This window comes from Apteryx mantelli, chromosome 7 (genome assembly GCF_036417845.1).
Source record: "Apteryx mantelli isolate bAptMan1 chromosome 7, bAptMan1.hap1, whole genome shotgun sequence".
NCBI lineage: Eukaryota > Metazoa > Chordata > Aves > Apterygiformes > Apterygidae > Apteryx > Apteryx mantelli.
The window spans coordinates 33,572,262-33,595,196 of record NC_089984.1 but is presented as its reverse complement, the minus strand read 5'-3'; the positions used below and the strand labels follow the sequence as shown (position 1 = coordinate 33,595,196).

Below are 22,935 nucleotides of genomic sequence, written 5' to 3'. Positions count from 1 at the left end.
TTCCATCGCAGGACGTAGCTTGCCCTTTACTTTATTCACCCCTGCTTTTACCCGTGCCAGTGCCCAAGCAGCACCGTGAGGAAAGCCGCCCGAAGCCCCGTGCTACCGGGGAATCGCCACCGTCTGCGGGAAGGTGCCAGGAAGGGCAAAGAGTCTCCCAAAACGCAGACGAGCCGCTCATGTGCACAAGCATCAGAGGAGCACTGGCAAATCTGGTTTTGCTGCATTTGCACCCGCAGCGTATTGAAACACACCCCCTTTTGCTGCTGTTTACGCTTTGAACACCAGCATAATTCACCCTGCAAATCCTGAGGCACTGCCTAAAAACGAACCCCAGAGCATTTGAGCCCTGGCAAAGCCCAGCTGTTGGACGGTGTCTGCTGGGATTTTATTAAAAAAAACGCAAAAGCAGAGCGGATGAGAAGCGCGGGCGGCCCGAAGGGCTGCACCCGCCCCAGGTCCGCGGCGGCCGGGGTGGCTCCGCCGCCGCGAATACAATGCTGGGCGTGCAGCTGGGCAAGCCCCTCCCCGGCCGCCGTCGGCCCGCCCTTTCAAGGACTACAACCCCCAGCATGCGCTGGGGCGCGGGAATCGGCGCCAGCCTCTTGAGGGCGCCGACTCAGCGCAGAGCATGCTGGGAAGTGTAGTTTTCACCCCGCTAGCCAGCCCGCCCCCTCAGCCCTGCGCATGCCCGTGGGCGCCGCCGCCGCCATGCCGGAGGGGAAGGCCGCGTTCCGGGAGGTGCTGCCCAAGCAAGGTACCGGCGGCGCGGGCGGGCGGCGGCGGCGGGCGCTGAGGGGCGGCGGCGCGGGCGCGGCGCTCACGGACAGCGCTTCTCTCCCGCTGCAGGGCAGCTGTCGGTGGAGGACGCGCCCGCCATGGTGCTGTGCAAGCCCAAGCTGCTGCCGCTCAAGTCGGTGTCGCTGGAGAAGCTGGAGAAGCTGCAGCGCGCGGCGCTGGAGGCGGCGCAGCAGCAGGAGGCGGCGCGGCCCTAGGCCCGGCCCGGCCCCGGGCAGCGCCGCGGCAGCCGGTGTCGCCCAACAAAACCGAAACACGGCGGGGGGAGGCCGCTACGGCGCGGTGCCGTGAAACAGCCCTGCCCCTGTTCACCGGCTTGTCAGAGCAGCACTGTGCGCGATACCAAAATATCTCCCCCCCTCCCCGATACTCCTATGCAAGCCACAGGTGGTTTCAAAAGCATTTTTAGTAAATATTTACCATTCGCTTAATCAGTCAGTGCTCTTCTGTATGCTGTAATACAAAAAAGGTGGTGTTAGATGCAAAGCTCTAGTGCATGGAGTTTAGAAACCCCGTCTTCATAAAAAAATGTTTAAAAAACAGGAGGCAGAAAGGACAGCTTCACAAAAAAAATTTTTTTAATATGTTCTACCAGAACTTTTCACTTTTCCAGTTACATAAAAAAAAAAAAGACCAGTTTGGTAAGTGGTAGCTAGAAAATCTAAAACCTACCAGTCTTCTCTTCTGGAACAGATGAATTCATCTTATGACCCAACCCCATTTTCCTGGGCTCTTTAAAACAAAGAAACAACTATTTTTCCTCCCAAAGCACAGTATTTCTTCAGCAGCAATGAAAATGGGGTCACAGCAGCATAACTTGACCCTTCTGTAAAGCTTTGTATAAACCAGTGATTTTATGATGAAAACACTGTCTTTGAAAGAAAGAGCGGCAGTTAGACATCGATGCAAACATGGAATGATTAGGTCATAAACATATGGCACTTATAAAAAGATAGCTTATTTGAAGGCACCACCACAGCGGAGTGGCCAGTTGTTTTACTACATGCCCAAAGAGTTTTCTTCCTGAAATTTATAAAACTATTTAAAAAATGATTTGTTCCCAAAACACATGCTTTTAAAAAAATATGAACTGTGCTAAGCAACTCGTTAAAATTTTGGTGTATTATGTGTGTGTATGGGTACACATACACACATATATATGTGTATATATATACACATCTTTCTTCCCTTTAAACTTTTAAGGCTTCAGGAGTTGGTTTTCACATTCAGTAACTTTCTAGTTTAAGACGACCTCCATCTCCTTCACTCACAAAACGCTTTCTGCCCCTGTAAGAAAATAGAAAGTGTCTTTTTAGAAAGTTCAAAGTAGCATCAGTTGTATTTTCTTATCTATTACTGAAAATCTTCACTTGGTCTTGGGAGTCAATACGAGATGTACAAGTTCAGCAAGATTAGCTAATAAAGTCTTCATCACTTGATAAATTGCTTAAATCTGTCAATATTTAAATACATATAGGTGTGTTTGTAAGAAGCTTTTCAAAACTTGCATTCTCAATTATTTTCTGCTTTGCTGATCTTTAAATATTTAACATTATCATTAACACATGCAAAAAATGCTGGCTTGAAGGCCTAGAAGTGGCATTTTCTAACCAAAGCAGAAGTATGCAAGTCAAAAATGCATCTCAGTATATTTACTGGTACTGAAGTATAATCACGCTTTTGTTGCGGAGATGACTTTCAACCCTCCCACACCCCAGGCTTGCAAAACATTTAATATCATAAAGATATACACAAGCTCAATTTTAAGTCCAGAATCCACAAGTAGGGGCTGTCTCTGATAAAGTTGCCAAAATTTCAAAACCTAAACCAATTGCCAGCTGGGAAGATGATAATGTTTAAGTAGTCTAACAACACACCCAGACTGGAAAAGATCCATCTAACAAATAGTATTCCCAACACACACAATTGGGGAAAAAAAATGTTAACATCAAATTTAACAAAACTGTGTTTATTCTCCACAGAAAGAAGAATTTATGGATCTATAGTGACCAGTAAGGAGAAAACAGAATACCGAGTACTTGCAGATCAGACATGATTATTTATGCTATGAATAAGTAAACAATAACAAAACAACACTATACAAACCACATGATACACAGATCGTAAAGGATTAGGCGTTCAGAGCTTATACCACATAAATGGCCTATTCCCTTTGACATAATCAATCTGATTGATTTTAGAACTCTATTAATGCATTTTAGTATGTTCATTTAAACAGTTTTTTAAAAGCAAATTGCAAATAGTTGTCTGATTTCCCACTGTCACTACGTGAGTCATTGGGACACCCAAATCTTGCATCTCAGGACTGCGCTGATCTCTGCCAAGCAAACTAACAAAACAGAAGAAGCAGGTCTTCCTCCTCTGGAAAGCAGACAGGCAGGCACGCTGCCCGAGACTCTCCAGAGGCTTACTTTCCTCAACTATTTATCACAGTCTCCATGTAACAGGCTTCAAACCAATGCACCTTTACAATAAACTCCTTTCCTTCCCAGTCCAACCCCTATTCCTCTATTCCCCTATTCCTATGCCTTCACCTATCTATAATAAAACAAGTACCTTGAAGGACAGAGGTCTCTCAGTGGTTTGGAAATTATTCCAGCCTGAAAGCATTCCTCTACAAACCGCTCAAGCACAGAATAGGAGTGTGGCACATCCAGGTTAATATCTGGGATTTCACAGTAAACTCGTTCATAGCCCTGCAGTGTAACAATTCAAATGATGTGGTTATTCTATGATTTCACTACAATTTTTTGTAGGATAAATTTTCATGTAATTTCATGTATTCTATAAACAGTTTCAACAAACCTAAACCAGAGGAGCTGCAAGTTAGCAGAAAAACAAGGTATAATACCAGTCAATATCATGGTATTACACAACTACCTACAAACATAAAAACACTAGCAGAATTTTTAAGACTCCGAAAAAAAATTATAAAACCAGGCAGTACAGAACATATGTATTAGCCTGGTGGCTATCGCATGGAAGAAAACTTACTATTTATGCCAGGTAAATAAAAAAAATACAGGCCGCAAATCTCCACCACTATGCAGCAAGGGAAATATTTGTGCCAACCAGAGATGACTTCATCACTTCCCTCCAGCAGGATGATTGGGGAAAGTTTGCCACGAGTCTTAGTCTGGTACCCAGTTTGCCCCAGGATAGCACAACTGTCCAGTGTTCATAGCTGGAAGCAAAGTCACGAATTATGCTAATTTAGTAAAATATAGGCTTCTATATACTGTTCTAGTTGATATTTCTAATTAAGTGGGTCTCATTATACTTCTTCAATTATGAAGAACTACTGGTTAAAAAGAAATTTTTTTAAAAAAATGAAGCCATATTGTAGCATTTTAAATGATTAGTTTTTAATCATTTAATTGCATAAGATCAGTTGAAATTCTTCAACAGAAAATTTAAAAATTCAGTTCCCCTCAGTTCTACAATGAACTACTGCTCAGAATTCATTTGTATTTCCTCTGGCACATGGCAAGCACTGTTACATATTGTATACATCAGTGACAGGTTTTTGCATAGGATACAGAAGGACGGGGGGGGAGGAGGGAGGCAGTAAAAACTGCACAAATTTGGGGAGACCTTACCCAATATTCTCCAAATGACACACTTACCCTCTTCATTTGGTCCATAGTAACGACAGAAGACCCCCAGAGAGATTTCAACAAATCCAGTATCATTTTAAAAGTCTTTTCTCCAGTTGACTCCAAAACCATCACCACTGCCTGAAACAAATTATGCAAGCCTTTTAACTAAAAAGACAACAGTGGTTCAAGCACATCTTGTGCAAGCATATAAAGTGCAAAAATTAATAACAATAGATGCAGTATTGTGCATTTTCTGGGGAGGTAAGTCCATTTGTTGTAAGGACTCACAATTCCAGTATATTATCGTTTGAAAAGAAAGACTGATGGAAAGTTACTCGAATAAAGATACAAGCGATGAAAAATGAGAAAGGAGTAGACAGAGTAAAGAGCATTGCCTGACTTGAGATACATGACCATATTCATACGGTTGCTGCACTATAGATGGAAATTAATTTTGTGAAATTTTTATCTATGATCTTAGAAGAATCTGAAAGAGGTTTAAAAATCTGCCAATCTCCAAAAGCTCCAACAAGCAAAAAAGATTATTTTTTATTCCTAAGAAATTTGCTAAATGGAGTCAAGTTACTCAAAAGAGAAAATGCAGACTGTTTTAGATTGTGGGTGTTCAGTTTTAATGGTAAACAAGCACTTCTTGATTTAGCAGGTAAAAAGAATACAAATAAGAACAATCTTCCAGATGCAGCAGAGGAAGATCTTTCTCTCATATACTCAAAGCTTTTACAAACGTACTAGATGGAACAATTCCACCATGCAAAGGAAGCTGTGTAATTTAAAACATACAATTTAGAATATCCAGATGTCTGAAATCTGTTGTAGTAAGTTTGCAACTAAAAGGAAACACTAAAACAAAAGTATGCTTTTTGCTGCTATTCCTTAGTAGAAAAAAAAAAGCTCTATTTCAATAATCTCTAACTCTCTGAATGCACCTATTTACCCAACAAACAAAATTTAATTCTGGATCTTCCCAGAGGGACCAATGGTTTACTTGTTGTACAAAGTGCACACAAATGAGTACACAAACTTCACTTTAGTTATTCAAATAACATCAGAACATGCAACCTGAGCTTCAGATTCAAGTTACATTATTTACACGCCCACATCAAAACAAAACAAAGTCTGTTTTTATTACTGACAATCATTAGAGGGACTCTGATTTCTCCTTACTTCATATACAAGTTCATGGTGGAAATGGGGTACTTCCAGCTCCTGAAGGCAACGTTCAGCTTCCAATACATCTCCAGAAAGCAAATATTCCTTCAGTAACATATCAATCTATTGAATTTTAAAACAAACAAAAAACCAATGCTAATTAGATATAAAAATTTAAAAGCTGTTAACTGTTTTGATAATCTGCAACCCACCTAGCAGCAAGTTAGTTCCCAAAACTTGCAGCTATTTTTTTTCTTCTAATAAATGGCATTAAATTGAGTGCTATCAGCAATGTGAAACACAAAATAAGCCAAATACTTATCCATAGTGTATACAGACACACAAGCACTAGAAATGCTGCTTGATAACCTTTCATGGTGATGGGAATCTTAACATGGCTATGATCAAGTTTTTCTCCCCTGAACTCTTCCTCCTCTCATCTGTTATGCTCACAACCTAGAAATTATAACATGACTGTTTCCTTTAAACCTTTCCCTACTCCTTAGTTTGGATCTCTGAAGTTTCCTGATTCTTCCTCCAATTTTGTTTCTACTGTGTTTTTAATCAATGATGTCAAAAAACAAACTGATACTGCCAGCTTTTACCTTGGCTCTTCTATTACTCTACCTTTTCCATTGTAAACTCTTAAAGCTGTAAGCAAAAATAAATGTATCCTAGTTCATATTCTGCATTGCCGGTATGTTCTCAGCACTGACTAATATTAGGCATCCATTTCAATCAACAAAACATCAGTTTAAGAACTACAAAAACCCACTCTGACATCATTTTGTTACAGGATATATGCATCTCTCTGCTCCATCCCAAACATAAGCTTAGACAAGCAGTAAACTCAAGAGTTTTGTACAAGTCAGCTACCTCTTTCACAAGGTGTTTCACAGACTGCTGGCCACCTCCTGACCCCCACACGTTGTCTATACGCTTTCCACCCTTCGTCATACTCAGCAACACAGTAGCTCGGTCAAGTGCAGCTCTAGAAAGCAAAGTTTGTGTTTTAGGAAGTTATTACAAAACTTAACAGAAAATCTGTAATATCTACACTTTCCCCCTTCCATTCCTTTTTAGGCACAGTGCTCATGCTAAAGTCAGTGACCAGATCTCTGGGAAGACTTCATTAGTAACTCCATGCAGACATCTCAATCAAAAAGCCAGCAAGCTAGCTCCCCAATTTCTCTTTCCACAAATTTTACACTTCTGGTTATACCATGCTCAGGACAGACAGTAGTCCTGCACTGATAGCGGATCTCAGTCATCAGTGCAGAACCTGCAACATTTTTATGAGAGAACTTAATATTTTCTTATGCAGAGATGAATTCTATTTGGGCTCCTCCAAGCATGCAGCTTGGCATGTGAATCTCAAACAAGGCTTGAATTGCTTCTGAGCTAAAGAATGGCTTCTCTGCTGAAACATTATTTTCTGTTTCGGTCTAAAGAGCTGTGAAACCTTGGGAATTTAAGTCAAAATACTCCTTTGGAAAGCAAATATGTAGTTGCAAGGAGACACAGTAAATTAAGGAAGCTTGTCAGTTCACTGAGAAAAAGGAAGAAAAAAGGAATTGGGGCAAGAAAAAAAAAAAATCTCAGATCCAATTAAGTACCATTCAACTAAAGCAGGAATAGTTGTGTCCCATTGCTCACACTAAGGCTAGCCAGTAACAACTACTATATGCAAGAGCCAGAATTACCAAGCAGCAGACTGTCCAAGAAATAGCAGAGACGGGCAAGCATACCAGATGTGCACTGTGCAGGCTAAAATGTTTAAAACTGCATGAGACATTTATATTACTGATAATTTGCACAACTTTAACCCTCAAGTTAGGCAACTAAGCATTGACCTCCTTTTTTAAAGTATCCAACTACAATCACTGCAAACAGAATAGAATTTCACACCATATTTACAGCAGTTGTCCTGATGCTATATTTACTCATTAGTCACATTAAAGCTTTTTCTAAGACAAAGCCTTCTATAGTCACTTCTTGTTTCAGCCCTTTTTTTTTTAATTAAACATAAGCTGGACAACAAACCTCACTGACTGAATTCAAATGTATTAACATTATTCTTCAAGCACTTGCAATATTTCTCCTCTGATCTGAGTCATTCTGGATTTTTTTTTCTTTTGTGACAGACACTCTCTGTGCATTTCTTTCAGTTCATTTTAAATTAAACAAGAAGAATTAATAAAGAACCACATGATTTATCCTAAAGTCCTAAATTTTCAATCTATTTGCTTGGCCTTTGAAACTGAAAACTGCAACTATAGAAAGCAAGTAAATTACCGAGCTTGGGTGCAATCCACAGTGCCTTTGTAGCCATCTATATAAGTACTGCTTAAAATCCCATCTCCAACAGCTCTAGCAATAAACTGGCCCATCAACTGCAACAAAACAGAGGCACTTTTTAAATAAACCTTGAATTTCAAAGCAGTTCTAAACAGACAATTCTAACACACTTGGTTTTCAGGTTTCATTTATTAAATGAGTCATCTCAAAGTAAAAACACAGCCTGCGAAATTAGATAGGGGATTAGAGACAAAGACAATGCATGCGTATTTTTCAGACACAGAGCCTATTTCAGTCTACTTGATCAGTTTTAACCAAAATTAAAAAGCTTTTGAATACAAGCAGGAAAAAATTCAGATATACCTGTGGTGCTTTGGGAGAATCCAAAACCAATTCAGGTAAATCTTTAAGTAGTCTATCAAATGATTTTTCCACATCAGTTTTGCTTACTACTGTCCCACAAAGGTCAGAGAGAAGCTTGGATGTCATCTCCCTGTGACTAGCCTTCCCCTCTAATGCCAAGGAAACAGCCAACACCGGCACACTGTATTTCATTTCTCCGAGGTTTAAATCCTTTAGCATTTCCTAAATAAGATTTGAAAAATAAAACAGATTTAAAAATATATATTTTTTTATATATAATATAAAAAAACTATGACATTTTGTATATACACACACATATACACACATCTTTATTTTTATTGCATGAGCAGAAGCAACTATTTAGGTATTCTAATTGCACATTCCTTGCCAACATCTTTATATATCCATTAATAGCTAGCTGTTGGACTCCTGTGTACACTACAGGGCTGCCTCCTAAAATAAACAAATAAACATGTGACATACCGAAACTTCATTAGTATCTCCATGTTCAAAATATTCCTGTATGATTGGTGTTAAAGTTTTCTCAAATGCTCTTTCATCCAGAGGCAAAACTACCGTTTCATAGACACAGTTCTCCTATTTTAAAAGGCAACAAAAACATATACACTTTTGTAAACAATATTGCATCTTCTTAGATCTTACACAGTTTTGCTAGCATGAAAATATCTTCTAAATCATTAATGCTTTCTGCATGCTCCTGCCAGTCAAGATTCTATCAGAAACTAATAGATTACGTCTCTACAGTTAAACTGCGGGAAGTCAATAAAGCTGGCTAAATGTCATGCTCCTTATAGTTTGAATTTACTGTTAGCTGAATTCAACCAGAAAGCTGAATTTACTGTCACACAATGGTGAGCACTCCACAGTACTCCTGGGATTCTGCTGACGCTGCATGAACACAGAGATCAAGTACTTAGGCACCGCGTACTGAAAGGAGGGCAGCGGAAACTCCTGTACCAGCGCAGCAGAGGTAGCTGTGCCACAGCACAAGATTTGACTTCTAGCATCTTTCCCTGCAAGCTGCATTCCAGTCCCTGACAGCAAGCCTGCCCATTTCCCCCTTCCCTAGCGACTGCGTGACCAGACAGGCACTAGCATGTACACATCTGCGTGACAGAGAAAAGGCATTTTCAGGGTATTTGAGTGAAAACATTCCCTAAGGGGAAAAAAAGAATCGCACAGCAAATGCCCCCTGTACAACCTGGTCCTGTAGAGCACTGTGTGTAAGACCAGACTTCCAGTACAGCCACATCTCCCACCATAATTCAGCTCCCCACTCCTCACAGAGCACAGTAGTAACATTCAGAGCAATACTACAGATCAAAGAAATCTAAACAAAGAAGTTTCCAACTAATGCTTTTTCAAAAGCAGCCTTCCATGACCAAGAATTACAGGAGAAGGCAAAATGCCTGTTCTTCCACCACACCAGCCTCTGTTAACAACCTCAGTGAAGCTAATCATGGAATGGAGTCCCATGCAATATTCATTCAGCTTTCTTTTATGCAATCAGCAGCTTCATTCAATAGCTATCTCTGCTAAGGTAATTCTTTGAATTGCTGGGAAAAAAAGATTCTGAAGGCAAGGTTCTGATGTACCACATTCACCCTCTTAGCAGCTATGGCTACAGTCTCTGCTCAAGCAGAGTGATGGTGGTTGCTTTAAGTTATAAAGAATTTACTTAGGATCTCACAAATGTATTGATCTTAGAGACTTCAGCAATCAGTGTTTGTAATTCTCCTTTCCTTAATGACTTAAGTTTATTAAGCATCATTTGACCAGTGAGCTTTACTCCCCCGCCCCGACCCTTGCCAACAATATTGTTGTGAGGGGCAACCTTCCACAACAAATCCTAAATAAATACATAACGAAAAAAATCCAGGCTATCTAGCTTGCACTAATTGAGAGTGTTTATACAACAAAAATGTAAGATGTGGGGAGGGATGGGAGAAGATGGAAGAGAAAAATCCATAAGAGATCTTTTTCCCCCAAGACCAAAATCTCCCATCATGAGAAAGTCTGCATTTTTAACGTGGTGCTGATTTGCAGTTTAGGGAAGCACTGCAACATTCGCCTCCATGAGGACCAGCACTAGAAGAACACACCTTCAAAAAGGGTGCTGCCTAGTGGGGCAAAGGAAGAGGAAATAAGCTTGAAGTAAGATCTGTGAATGTTACACTACCATACTTATACAGCAGTCGTCTTTAACTAGTCAATAATCCATTCTTGAACATAAAAATGAGCACTTAGTATGGCCAGGCCAACGTTCACATAACTCGCAAGGCCACACTTTCATTAGTATGAACATCACAGCAATTGTAATGAATAAAGGAAATCAAAATGCACATTGTGCAAAGAAGGTATTTGCCTACCTGGTCATCATCATAATTAGGATCCTTAATATCTACTTCTTCCAAATCATACACTTGACCTGGTGTTCCCCAGACTCCTTTACCACCTGCTCCACCTGGCAAAACAGGACAGTGAGAACAGCTAGCTTACAAAGAATACTTTTAACTGAACACAACAATCCTGTACTCAAAGACAATATACCACAGCTTGTGCCCATCTCTTACTTTGCAGGGTATATGCTGAAAAGGGCAGAAGTGTTTGTCTGACATGTTCTCACTTTAGCGATTAGCGTTTAACCTCCTTCCAGTAGGATACTAGCAGTGCAAAACAACACAAGAATAACTGAAAACTGAAACAACTGTGCTTTCAAAATATAACCATGCTTTCAGGTTTGCATTAGTAATAGTCCTGTGAATCACCTCCACCACAACCGTTCAAATCTGTGTATTAAATATACTCATAAAAGGTACATACCTTAAAGACAGAAGTTCTTTAATGATACAGATACAAAATTCTGTCCAAGATTGCTATCTGCTATTGCTGTACCTAACAAAGAACCAAGCGCCTGCACAGAGATCGCTGTTTACAAAAATGATTCCCAATGGGAAAAAAATGCTATGCTTTTGGACAGAATCTAATGGTGCTTTCTTTGCTAGGCTACACCTACCTTTCTTTGGTAGACCCCTTCCCTTTCCAGACCGGGATCGCCTGTCCAGGACTTTCCCCTTTGGGCTTGTTGGTACAACAACTCCAGTCTTCGGTGTCTCTCCATTGTCACTAACAGAGTCTCCTCTCCCAGAATCTCGAGAAGAATTCTTCCGCAATCGTCTTTTTGCTCTAGCATTTATTTTAGCTTCAGTAATTGAAGTTGCAGGAATCCAATTTCCATTGATTTCACTCTTTTGCTCCTCAGACCCACCATTTTCTTCATCACCAGAAAATGGTGCATCACTTAGATTGAGTTCTTAAAGAGAGACACAGTAAAAATCTCATTTATTGTTTTAAACAATTTTCTGTCAAACTACCAAAACCATTGTGTATTTAAAATGGATTACAACACTAAAATTAAATAGAACTCTTTTACTTCCAACAGCTTTAAGACAGACTTTTTCTTTAATATGTCTACACATCACAGTAATAAGGAGTTCCTTACTCCCCAACACAGGTTATCCACAACCTAAATAGAGCACAGGTCAAGAGAGGGAAAGCAAATAAACCATTTCTGTGGTTTAACTGTTTGTAAAACTCCACCCTTGTTAAACAAAGTCTATCAGAATTCCTAAGTGCTTAAGATCCAAGTGCCTAGTTATCATGCCACCCACTCATCTCTTGATTTAGAAACAAACAAAACTGCCAGTGCAGTAAATTCTGTAAGAACTCACTAATGTTAACAGATTATTCACCAAAGTGAAATTAATTTCCTAAATCATCAACCAACATTCCTCTCATTTGAGGATTTTTAACACAGACCACCTGCCGGGAAAGCAATGATTTAGACTCATAGGAATACATACACAAGTTCACTCTGTTTTCTTTTGTTACTGAAGCTATGAAAAAAAATGCAGTTCCATACAAAGCCCAGAGTTTGGTAACAAAGACTCACTAAAAAAAAAAAAAAGAATTTTGAAAAAATGTGATCAATTCCCTTTTCTTTGCTAGGTTCCCACCCTCCAAATCAGGAGATTAAACAGGATTGATTCTTTCTAGCCTTGAAAAGAAGGAGAGGGGATGAAAGAGGGAGAGAAATGAATGAGTTAAACAGGATAACAAATAAGGCCCAAGACTACAAGTCCTGATGTAACAATTCCACCACCTTAACCTCCTATGATACACCAGTATCCTGCAGGATGAAGCCTCCAGTGTTTTTCAGTCTGCCATTTTTTGCAAACCCTAAGTGCTTACTTACCTAGCAAAATCCAAACACCAGCTCATACAACAAATAAGATTAGAGTAATTATTGTAACAAATGCTTACTCTACAATTTCACTGGAGCTATCATCTTAAAAACAAAAGAAAACAAAAACACTCCCCACACCAACTATATTCCTTTTACAGGCCCAGAAAAGGCACCGTCTTTTATCGTGGGCTATGTCAAGCCTGTTTCTAAAATTGCTGTTTATTCCTCAGCCCTACCATAAATAAAATGAAACAAAGCTAATTGCCTATTAAAACCTTCTTCCTACACTGTACAAGTATCATCCCTCTCCCCATCCCCAAAACCCACCTCTCAACTTAAGGATCTGTGAATATCTCAGGGCACTCAGAAGTGCAGTAATTTTCACTCTTTCAGGAAGCTAATACACATTTGATATTTGGACCTAAGGTCCTTACTTCACAAAATTATAATCTTCTCCACATGAACTCAATTATTAAGCAGACTTTTATTAAAACAGCCTTTAGAATTTCTTCCTCCCCTTTCTTAACCCATAAAAAAGGGGACCTATTTAACATTCCAGTTAATACCCTGGAAAGTCCTGCAAATTAGAACAAACATGCATAAAGGCAAAAGCCTTAAGTTCTGTTATAAAGCCCTTTTCCTGTTGATTCACTAGAGTCTAAGAAAAACCTACAGCCCCAGTCTTAGGAAGAACATTGGTGAGGCATGCAGAAGATGCTTTTCCAGCTGTACCAAGCCTACTTTACAGAAAAGTTCACAGCATCAGCTCAGAACATGAAGAATATTTTAAACTTGTATTTGAACTTACCTGAAATGTTTTACCTCACCATTTCTATACATGGTGATTAACAATGTTCACTTGGCCATATTTCTCAAAACTGTATTTTTTTTTCAATTAAAAATAGGTTCATGAAAAGTTTTGAAAACAAAGTGCACTAATGAAACATTTCCAACCTCAAAGCACTTACCAATATCAAAGAGGATACTACACTACAGAAAGAAGAAAGCTTAATGCAATTGCCTTCTTTATGATCAAAGTAGTAACAGGTAGCTATCGGTGTTCACAGATGGGAATACTTCAGCTGAACAATAATGCAGTCATTCCAGTCTAAGCTTCATCTTTCCACTCATTACTCCCACAAAGCATTCCTTTTATGCATGCAGCAAGCAAAATAAAGTATGCATCATGTCCGGAAAAAAATTCCCACAACAAGCTTTCTCAGTTTGTCTAATATTTTAATAAAATAAGGATAGATTTGCATAAACCTAGTGGGGAGAGGGGAAGCTAAACCAAACAGAACAGGTTTCCTTCACCCATCCATCAGCACAACCAGCTCATCTCAGAGAACAACTGAATTAAAATTCTTCTTCATGCCCAATCTTAATTTCTCCAGCTTAGACCTGCAATCTGGCTGTCCAGGACCTACATTCCTCAATGACCACTTCCCTCTGTTTTCAAATAAACTGTTCTAGAATTAACAAACACAAGTCAGTCCTGAATCTGACTACCAAGGAAAAAAGGGGCAGACTATCGTTCAACCTCCTTAAACAATCCTGATCTCAGGTTTGAGACTAAAGGAAATCCTCCACAGGAAACATCCCAACCATAAGACTCAGTATTTCTCATTGCATTACTAAACATCATTTTTTTTAATATAACACTATTACTTCCACCTGAAACCTGACTCCTTCTACATAATTCTGTGACCAACCGACCCTCCACTATTAGTTACCAAGTTATGATGAACAAATAGATTAAATGGTTATACTAGTTTTGATGTGTGTGCCACTGATGCATGAGTATATTCTAAACTGCCATCTTCTACCACAAAATTACATCAAGATGTTAAGCCGACCTTCAAATTATTTCTTTACAGCATTTATTTTGAAGAGTTTATAAAATCAGTAATTTCATAAAATCAAAAGTACAAATAAAATGAGGCTGATCTTCCTTTCAGTTTCACGTTTTTACATCATATAACATACACGTAAGCACATATAAGCAGGAATAGTGTTCTAAAAACTTTAAGGCTTTGCTTGCTATATATTGAAGTTATCCAAATCAGTCTTACTAACCTCCTATAATCCCTAGCAGGCACACTTAAGATCTGTGCTTATATAGAGCTACTTTAAATAACAAAAAGAACATTCAGCAAATACTTATCTACACAGAAATTTCATTTGGCCAAATTAGCTGAATTTAGATATCTAGCAGTCTCACATCTTTATCCAAATGTAACTCTAAAATGTTGAGAGGCAATGCATCTGCCACAGTATTTAATTAAATTCTGGTAGTAATATTAAAATAACAGTTCATCTACAGCATGTTGCAACTTCAATTGCATTACATAATCTCTTTTTTTTCTCCCTCCTCTGAAAAACATCAGAAGCCCACAACTCCTCTTTGGTATAAGAAGGTCAGTGCAAATCATTACAACCTTTGGAAGACATAAAAACTTGATACTGCATTAACACCACCCTGTTAAAAAATACATTTGCGATATGGACAAAACAGTCAATTTCAGGATGGTCTCTAACACATATTGAGTAAAGTTTTCCCATTCCAGCCTGCTTCCAGTCAAATCTTTCATCATTTTCTTCCTCTAATTTTAAGATAAACAGCTACATAAAAGCAGAATTTGTCCCTCTCAAATGCACCTACACATTTTACTTTTGAATTTATTCTTAAAACCAAACCAAACCCCAGGCAATACAACTTAAACCAGAGAACACTTCAGGCCAGCCAAGCAATTTTAAATACAAAATACTGAATATATCACTTACCTGCAGGGTTAACATAAACGTGCTTGTTTTCTATTTCCATAGTTGCTTAACTGAATTGACAACAAAACACAAAGTCTTAACGTTTTCCTCTGAAGGCCTAAACAGAAATAGAGAAGCTTAGAGGAAGAAAAGTGCTGGACTAAATCCTAAATGAGTAAAAAGCTGCAAAAGCTTCACTCACTAAATATGTAATTAACTAACTGTAATCACTCAAAAGTTCCTTGGGAAAGCAAAAAATGTAACATGAGACAGCACCACCCTTAAACACATCTATCTAGATGTCATAATTAATAGCACAAAATTATGACATCGAGAATGAGACCTTGATGTCTTCGCAGTACCAGTTCTGTCGCTTATAAAGGAGGCAGCAGGATGAAAGCCGTTATTTTACGGGTAAAAGACCTCTGTGGGCAGCTTTAGTTGATAAAAGTCACTTCTATCAGCTTAGACTGAACCCTTCTGCAAAGGGATTATCTATATAAGCATACAGTATCAATGTTATATTTGAAACCACAAGAGAAATATTCTTCAGGTTTAACTATACTGATAATATGGTACTACTTTATCAAGTTCAGACAAACCCTCAAAAGAGGCATTTTTGTTCCATTTTACTGCTTATGTATATATAGCTGTCAAGCTCTCACATCTGTGCTTCTGGACACTCCAAACCCTCTTCACACCCACTATTCAATCAGCAAGGGATAAAGTTGGAAACTCCTCTTTTTCTGCTACTTTCTCCCTGTCTCCCTAGCAGCTGCTGTTCTACAGACCAGCACAGGTCAACGCTGTGATGGCATCATCCATCTTTCCTTTATGCACACAAAAAAAATAAAGTGGCTCCAGCATTCATCACACACTCTTACCTGCAGTGTTTACATGAACCACTCTGTAGTCTAGTAAATACTACTGGTATATGAGAATTCAGCAGCTCTCCTTTCCCTTTCTCATCTACTGCTGCCCTGAAAACAGCTCACTGATGAGTGGCAAGATTGTGACATCAAACGACATCACTCCCTTCCGCTTTTCTTCTCTTCCCTTGTTTTCCCCCCTCCTGTCCACCGTACCACAGACCTATTAACTGCAAATGATTCATCACAAGTGGTTGAAAGTTAAGAAATTCTGGTTTAGGACACAGTATCAAGTTGTCACAATCTTATATTTCCTAATGTCAACCCTAATTCCAAACAGTTAACGACTTTGTGTAATACAAAGTCCTCCCTGCCCCACACCATTTTTTAGGCAAAGGTCTTTCAATTACCTCAGTCATTCAGGAGTCCAAGTGTTCCAAGTCACTGCTGTTTAGAGAGCTTTCTTGTACGGATCTCAGTCTAGTCTGAGCAAGCTACCATGTAAGAACAGTTTTATTCTTCCCAGTGGAATGTTCCATCAGTTGTCCACTTCTTTAAAAAAAAGACGACAAAGAACAAAAAGAAATATTAAATAACAACCAAGAGAAAGTATTTCATCATCTGTAATCAAGTTTAACTTCCAGGTGAGGGAACGCTTTTTCCAAATAGGGCTCTAGCTGTAATTCTCCACCTACGGCTACACAAAGAACAAGACAACTTTTATCTACTGTTTTGAGATCCACCCTGATCAGTACCCTGCTTCACACATAACAAGGATGATGGGATAATGGAGCTTTACAATTCATACTGTTATACTGAGCAGGTGACATAGCCTCAGTTTAGGAAGGCACTCTCCCAGCCTAGACTCTTGTTAATTCAAGGTAGAGGGCCTGCTCAAACTTCAGAATGCTGGTATTTATCTCTGTATCCAAAAAAATCATATTTTGCTAAGTTGCGCTACACTATTACCGATCAACCACAGAACAAGATCTCAAAACACGCATTAAAAAACAACAGAATAAATAAACCCAAAGCTTACATTAGAAGAGCTAAAACTGGACCAAAATGGACAGAAGAAAAAGTAAATTTAAGTGTCTAGAGAAAGAGAATGATGCAAGAGATCTTAAGATGACTCGGTGATATGAAAAGTATCTTTAAAGTAGTTCAGAAGACCAGAGTACTTCCGAAGCCACTGAAAACCACCAATGAAAGGCGCACAGCCACACGCAGACGTTGTCTCCGTACCCACCGCGAGCACACGCACGAAAGCCAACACGAGCACTTCTACCTCACCGGGGGGGCAGAGGCACCTCAAGAGGGCTCAGGGAAGCTCCAAAGCTTCCCCCAACCTTAGCCCGTGCGAAACATCCTGGAGCAACTCTCGCATCGCTTACACGGTTTTTCTCTGCCCCATCACTTCAAGCTAGAGGCCGTCACCCCCACGGCGGCCAAACGGGGTCCGGGCAGCCCCGCCGAGAGCCGCTGCCGGCGCGATGCAGCGCGGGGGGCCGAGGCGGGGCCGCAGCGCCCGGCGCGGCTGCGGCTCGCGACAAGATGGCGAGCGCGCAGGTGCCCGCGGCCGTTGGCCCCTCGGCGCTGCCGCGACCCAGCAGCGCCCGCCGCGGCGCCTCACGCTCTCACCGACCGGCGCGGCGGAGCGCGGCCGCCACCCCCGGGGCACCGGCGGCGGTGATCGCGGGGGGCGCCCGGGGGACCCGCTCCCACCCCACCTCGGCAACCGCCAACCGGCCGCCTCGCGCCGCGCCCGCCGCCCGCCCCGGGCCGGACCGTTACCGGCGGCGCCGACCCGCGGTGCCGCCCCGCCCCGCCGCTGCCCTGCTTGTTTGTGTTTTCTTCCCCCCAGCGACACGGGCCCGGGCGGCCGCCGCCGATTGGCTGGCTCCCTCCCGCCGGCGCAGCCAATCCGCGGGCGGGGATGCCGGTGGGTGGGGACGGCGGGGAGGTTGGAGGGGGGCTCAGCCCTCAGGAAAGGGAAGGGAGAGCGGGGGGGGGGGGGCGAAACCATCTCAGCCGCGTGAGCGGCGGGGGGGGAGGAACCATTCGTGCGGGGAGGGGGAGGGGAGGCCCCACCGGAGAGCGGGGCGCGACCTGCTACAGAGAGGCCGGGGGCGCCATTTGCTCCGCGGGGGGCTGCGGCCGGGCCGCCGAGGAGAGACGTGCGGCTCCTCGGGGGGCTGCGAGGCGCCCCCGGGGCGCGCAGGGCGGTAACGGCCTCGCCTGCCGCCGCGCAGCCCCGCGGCCCCCCGGCCGCCGCAACGGCCGCCGCCTCGCCGGCAGCAGGCTCCCGCTGAGCCTCGTCCCGCCCGCGGAGGCGCAGGCGGCGGGGAAGGGGGTTAGGGAAGTACCTGCTCGGGCAGGGGAGCCGCGGAGGCTGTGCTGCCCCCCGTGCGCAGCCCTGGGACGCAGGCAAACCTGGAATAACGCTGGAATAAAGCTATATATATCCCCTGCGCAGGGGTGGGGCGGTGCCCTGGGGGGTAACGCACATGTCACAGGCCAGCTAGTTACGTTTTCCCATCTAACACACCATTAACTGCCCCAACCCACCGGTAAAGCTGCACTTATCGTTATCTCCTGACTGCTAACATTTCAGGGGCTCATTAGTGTCAATTAGCAATGCCTTTAACAGGTTTTAGATTAGATCTGAAATGGCAAAACCTGGAATGTGGGAGAGCAGCTGCTCCCTGAGCAAACGGGAAGGGATGAACGGGTGTTTTGCAGGTTGAGCTACAAAAGCTCACCAAGGAGGATGGAGTCCTGCGCAAAAACTAACGACCAAGATAGCTGTGGGGCCTTTGACAGCTCTTCCTGACTGCCATTCAGCACTGTGTCCTACTCCTTTACTTAGAAACCATTACATTTTTGTAGGCAAAATATATATTATATATATATAAAACTTCTTCTTTATGTTATTCTAGACTAACACCAGGGTTTCAGATCTTTTTTGTTCCCTCTTCATGCAGGACCCACGTACCTGCTCCCTGTCTGCTGTATTCGGTGTTACAGGACAGCAGTTTAGGGATTCTGGCAGGAGGACACCACAACTGCCTCAAAGTCGGCAGATAGGACTCATTCATTTCAGGGAAGCTGACAGGTAAAAGATGCTGCAGCCAGTCTTCTCCATTGCTAAAATTCTTTAACACAGCACACATTTAGGGTTGGTAGCTGAACCATGTGTGTCCATCCAAAGCCCTCCAAATTTTCTACTTTATATTACTTTACACTTACCCTGTTTATTCTATGTACACTGCCTAAGGAGACCTAATTAGAAATGATGGTCCCATTTCATTGTCAAATATTTTGCCCCCATTCACAGTGTCTCCTAAAACCTCAGCTAATCCCTTGTTTTCCCTCTAATTTCTCACTTCTGAGAGCCTAAGCAATAGCAGTTCAGTGCTATGAGGGAATAAAATATACCTCAATTCTGCTTTAGTGCTTCTGCATTGCAGGATTTTTCAGCTACCAGCAAGAGAATCCCCCTCAGTTGATTCATTATGACTTGACTTTTATAGTATCTTTACATATTACTCCACTGTATTTCTACTCTGAATCAGTGTAGATTTGACTGAATTAAGAGCCAAACTTTCCTTGTATTAGAGCCTCTAAACTCATTTATTGGCCTGGCTTTGCATGAATCATCATAAGCAGGTTTAAGAATTAAAACAACAAATGATATTCTACTAAAAAGACTGTGCAGCACAATATTTTTACTCAGCCATCCTCTTTGACTGCTATATTTTAGTGATGAAAAAAACACTTCCCCCATCAGACAAATAATGGAAAATCTTTCTTGTTCATGAAGACACTAAGTTCCAGACATTTTCTAGTCGGGGAAGTTCAGCATGTTCATACAAGACTATTTTCACATGCAACCTAGAGGCACCCTCCAAAGATGTTGCTTTCCCATCAATCAAAAAATAATTTCCAGTTTGCTCTTTGCACCTCCACTGATTAGCATGTGCAAGGCAAAACACCACAGTGACATTACTGAAATTTGAAAAGTAAATTCTGGCTATTAACAAATATAATGGAATTAACTTTCCCCCTGTAAGAAAGAAGATAAGGCTTAAAGGGATTTTGCAGTGAGGAGGGGAGAGATGGCAGAGATACCAGACTGAAACAGTAAAAAGAATCTGCACAAGAGAATACACAACAAAGTACCACATCCGTGCATCATGCCAATTGTTACTAAATATTTTAAAGCACTGCGTAAAATTGCTGGAGGATTTTCTGGTAAAATTGAGGACGGGACCACTTCCAAGAGGCCCAAAAGTGGGGTCATTAATCAAAAAAAGATGAAACTCCCTGAGCCATCCAGTGCACCTCCAGACAAGAAAAAGTTGCGTTTTTTTTCTTTCTTCTGCTAAATGCCTCTTAGCGGCTTGGGTATCAACCACTGAAAATCTCATTTAGCTTTGACTGTATGTGCTTTCTGATTTCTAAAACACTGTGACCTGAAAAAGGGCTGATGTGCACGAAAGCTCATTTGTATTTTCCCACTCTATCAGCCAATCTAATAAAAGATACCACTTCTTTCTGCCTTTCTAGCCTCAAAATGACCTGTAACGTTTAAAGGACACAGCCAAATCACACATCAATCCCTGAGCTGTACAGAGCTGCTCCCTCCCTCCCTGTCTCTCTCCCTCCCTCCTCCAGCTATCTTAATAGCAAGCATACTGCCAAATTCCCCATAAAAACAGAACAGCAGAATTTCCCTCCTCCCCTCCCATTTATCATTCAGACCAAGTTCAGTTATTCTTAGAAAAAAAACCCTCTTCCGACAGCTTCTAGCCGATTCGCAGTTCAGCGCGCCCTGCGTGAGCCGCGCTGCTCTCCACCAGCTCCCCGACACCTGCGGCTCGGGGGTTACCTGCACCCAGGACCTCCACCGCGCTGACCCACGCCAGCGGGCTCCTCCTGCGCTCCCACCCCTAACGCCGCTGAGCTCCTGGAGCAAAGTGCTCGAGCAGAGGCAAGCGGGTCACTTTCTAGCCTTCTTCCTTCCGTAGAGCCTGCTGGGTTGTTTTCAAACTCTCCCCTCCCTTTCTCACATGCTGGCCAAGCCCTCCCGTAACACCCAGGGGAGGAATCCATTGGCTGAAGTTCCCCAAAACGCGTGGAGCAGCCCTTCCCCCCGTCCAGTGTCTAGTGCACAATAGACACCGTGTGGCTCCGGGCTGCCCTGGCCAGTTCGCTACCAGCCTTTGCTTTTCATCAAGGTTTATTTGAACTGTAGCTGTTGTTACTCGCTTAGGTCATCAGACCTCCAGCACCAGAGAGACCAGTAAAAAGCAGAAAGAAATGGTTAGAAATGTCATAGAGCATTTTCATTGTACTCCCCACGGTGGATTTTTTCAACATTTTACTTTCTGTTTTAGATATTTTCAAAAGGCAGCATCTGTGATCCTGACATCTCAGCAGTTCTGTTTGATTACCATCTAGTCTGTTACTATGTCACTTAGAGTATACATTTCCACACATAATGCAGACAGCAAAAAAACGTATCATATCTGTTAAATCAATCTGCTCTGTTCAGTTGCCTGTCTCTTGGCCTTCTGGTTTCTTTTCCTTCAAAGTACTTCTATTTTGCATCTTCTGCACTGGCTTCAAGGTGCATTCATAAAATGAACTGCAAGCACAGCAATCCCATCAATCAGCGTCAGCTCCAGGTTGAAAGGATACTAAAATCTGCCTTTGCTTTTTTAGTGCTCAGTAATTTGAGTTGCTTTTGAACATCTTCCCGCGGTTCCCTCCACAGACTTCGGACTGGGCTGCACTGCAGACCTGCGCGTGCGGCGCCTGCCGAGGGTGGGCATCTGCATGCGATGGAAGGCTCAGGTTTGCCTGAGTGGGAGAACCGAAGCGCCACTCACTGAAATGGCTTTGGACAAAAACCTTTCCCAGACCACAGCTTGCTTGTCGCTATGTCTGTCTCTTGCTTGTCTTTCCCAGACTTGCTACTGAGAGTGCACAAAACCCCTTCCCTCTTCATATTTCGGAGTACACCCTCCTGGCAGAAAGTTTAGAATTGGGTTTGCTTTGTAAAACTGATACAGGCATGTCTCCATTGCGTTACAGTTGTCATGTGTTCATTCTTGCCTTAACAAAAGGCAGTCATGCATTCGAAAAGACATTTTCTGGAAAGGGCTGAACTTGTCCAATGTGCAGGAAAATGGAGTGCTTCATTTGGCTGTATAGAATTCCAGACAGTGAGTTCATTTAAAAGCTAATAATCAGATACACGTAATACTGTCTTAACCTCAGAATAATTGTCCTTTTTACCTGGTTTACTGTGGGAGAAAATCTTAGGGAGTCATTTATTATAACAAGGTGTGTTATTGCCTTGTAATTACTGTTTGACAAGCTGAGGTCCTGTGATATATATGTAATTAATAAATCATGTGCCTGCTTTTCTGTGTGTGTACAAGCACACCTCTATATTCACGGAGGGTTACAAAATATTTACCTATGTGCATAGGACTGGCAGGAACTTCTGGGCCACTGGGTCTCCTATCACAGGCTCCATGTGATATAATCCTTTTTATAAACTTACCAAGTTCTGTCCTCAAAGTGATTTAGTATTTTGCAGACATGAGTACAATTGGGAGGCTTGTTCCTGAACCAGATAGTCAAACAGTTAGTAACAATCGTCCAGTCAAAATGTCTGATACCCCTTTTCGACCCTTTATTCTGTACCAGCACTGGCCTTTAGCATCATTAGCTCTTCCCTCTCCCTTCCTGGGAGATCCTTCCATGATGTATTTAC

The 22,935-nt window shown here is 42.0% G+C and overlaps 1 protein-coding gene and 1 long non-coding RNA gene across 4 annotated transcripts; one reads left to right on the top strand and one right to left on the bottom strand.

The window, feature by feature from the left end:
• Window positions 1-990: 990 nt before the first annotated feature.
• Window positions 991-3,381, top strand: LOC106495401 (uncharacterized). The gene is made up of 2 exons (XR_001294441.2): window positions 991-1,185; window positions 2,781-3,381. It is a non-coding gene; the product is annotated as an uncharacterized lncRNA (long non-coding RNA).
• PDCD4 (programmed cell death 4) lies at window positions 1,359-21,154 on the bottom strand. Of its 3 annotated transcripts, none has more exons than XM_013955863.2 (13): window positions 21,040-21,154; window positions 16,559-16,700; window positions 15,301-15,397; window positions 11,287-11,583; window positions 10,640-10,734; window positions 8,733-8,846; window positions 8,250-8,471; window positions 7,884-7,981; window positions 6,465-6,579; window positions 5,604-5,711; window positions 4,446-4,556; window positions 3,376-3,515; window positions 1,359-2,085 (listed from the first exon to the last, which is right to left on the bottom strand). In XM_013955863.2, the coding sequence occupies exons 3-13, from the start codon at window positions 15,338-15,340 to the stop codon at window positions 2,025-2,027; spliced, it is 1,401 nt and encodes a 466-aa protein (XP_013811317.1). In that variant the 5' UTR covers window positions 15,341-15,397; window positions 16,559-16,700; window positions 21,040-21,154; the 3' UTR covers window positions 1,359-2,024. The 3 variants fall into 3 exon arrangements, with proteins under 3 accessions (XP_013811317.1, XP_067156334.1, XP_067156336.1); XM_067300233.1 differs by lacking the exon at window positions 21,040-21,154 and adding an exon at window positions 17,943-17,999; XM_067300235.1 differs by lacking the exon at window positions 21,040-21,154 and adding an exon at window positions 17,545-17,628.
• Window positions 21,155-22,935: the final 1,781 nt, after the last annotated feature.

What these genes read in the sequence shown, in the direction of transcription:
- PDCD4 (XM_013955863.2), bottom strand. Translation starts at nt 15,340, where the DNA reads ATGGAAATAGAAAACAAGCACGTTTATGTTAACCCTGCAG. An exon ending in CGTTTATGTTAACCCTGCAG is followed by an intron (nt 11,584 to 15,300) that starts GTAAGTGATATA and finishes TCTCTCTTTAAG; the next exon opens with AACTCAATCTAAGTGATGCA. An exon ending in ACCATGAACTTGTATATGAA is followed by an intron (nt 4,557 to 5,603) that starts GTAAGGAGAAAT and finishes AATTTGTTTCAG; the next exon opens with GCAGTGGTGATGGTTTTGGA.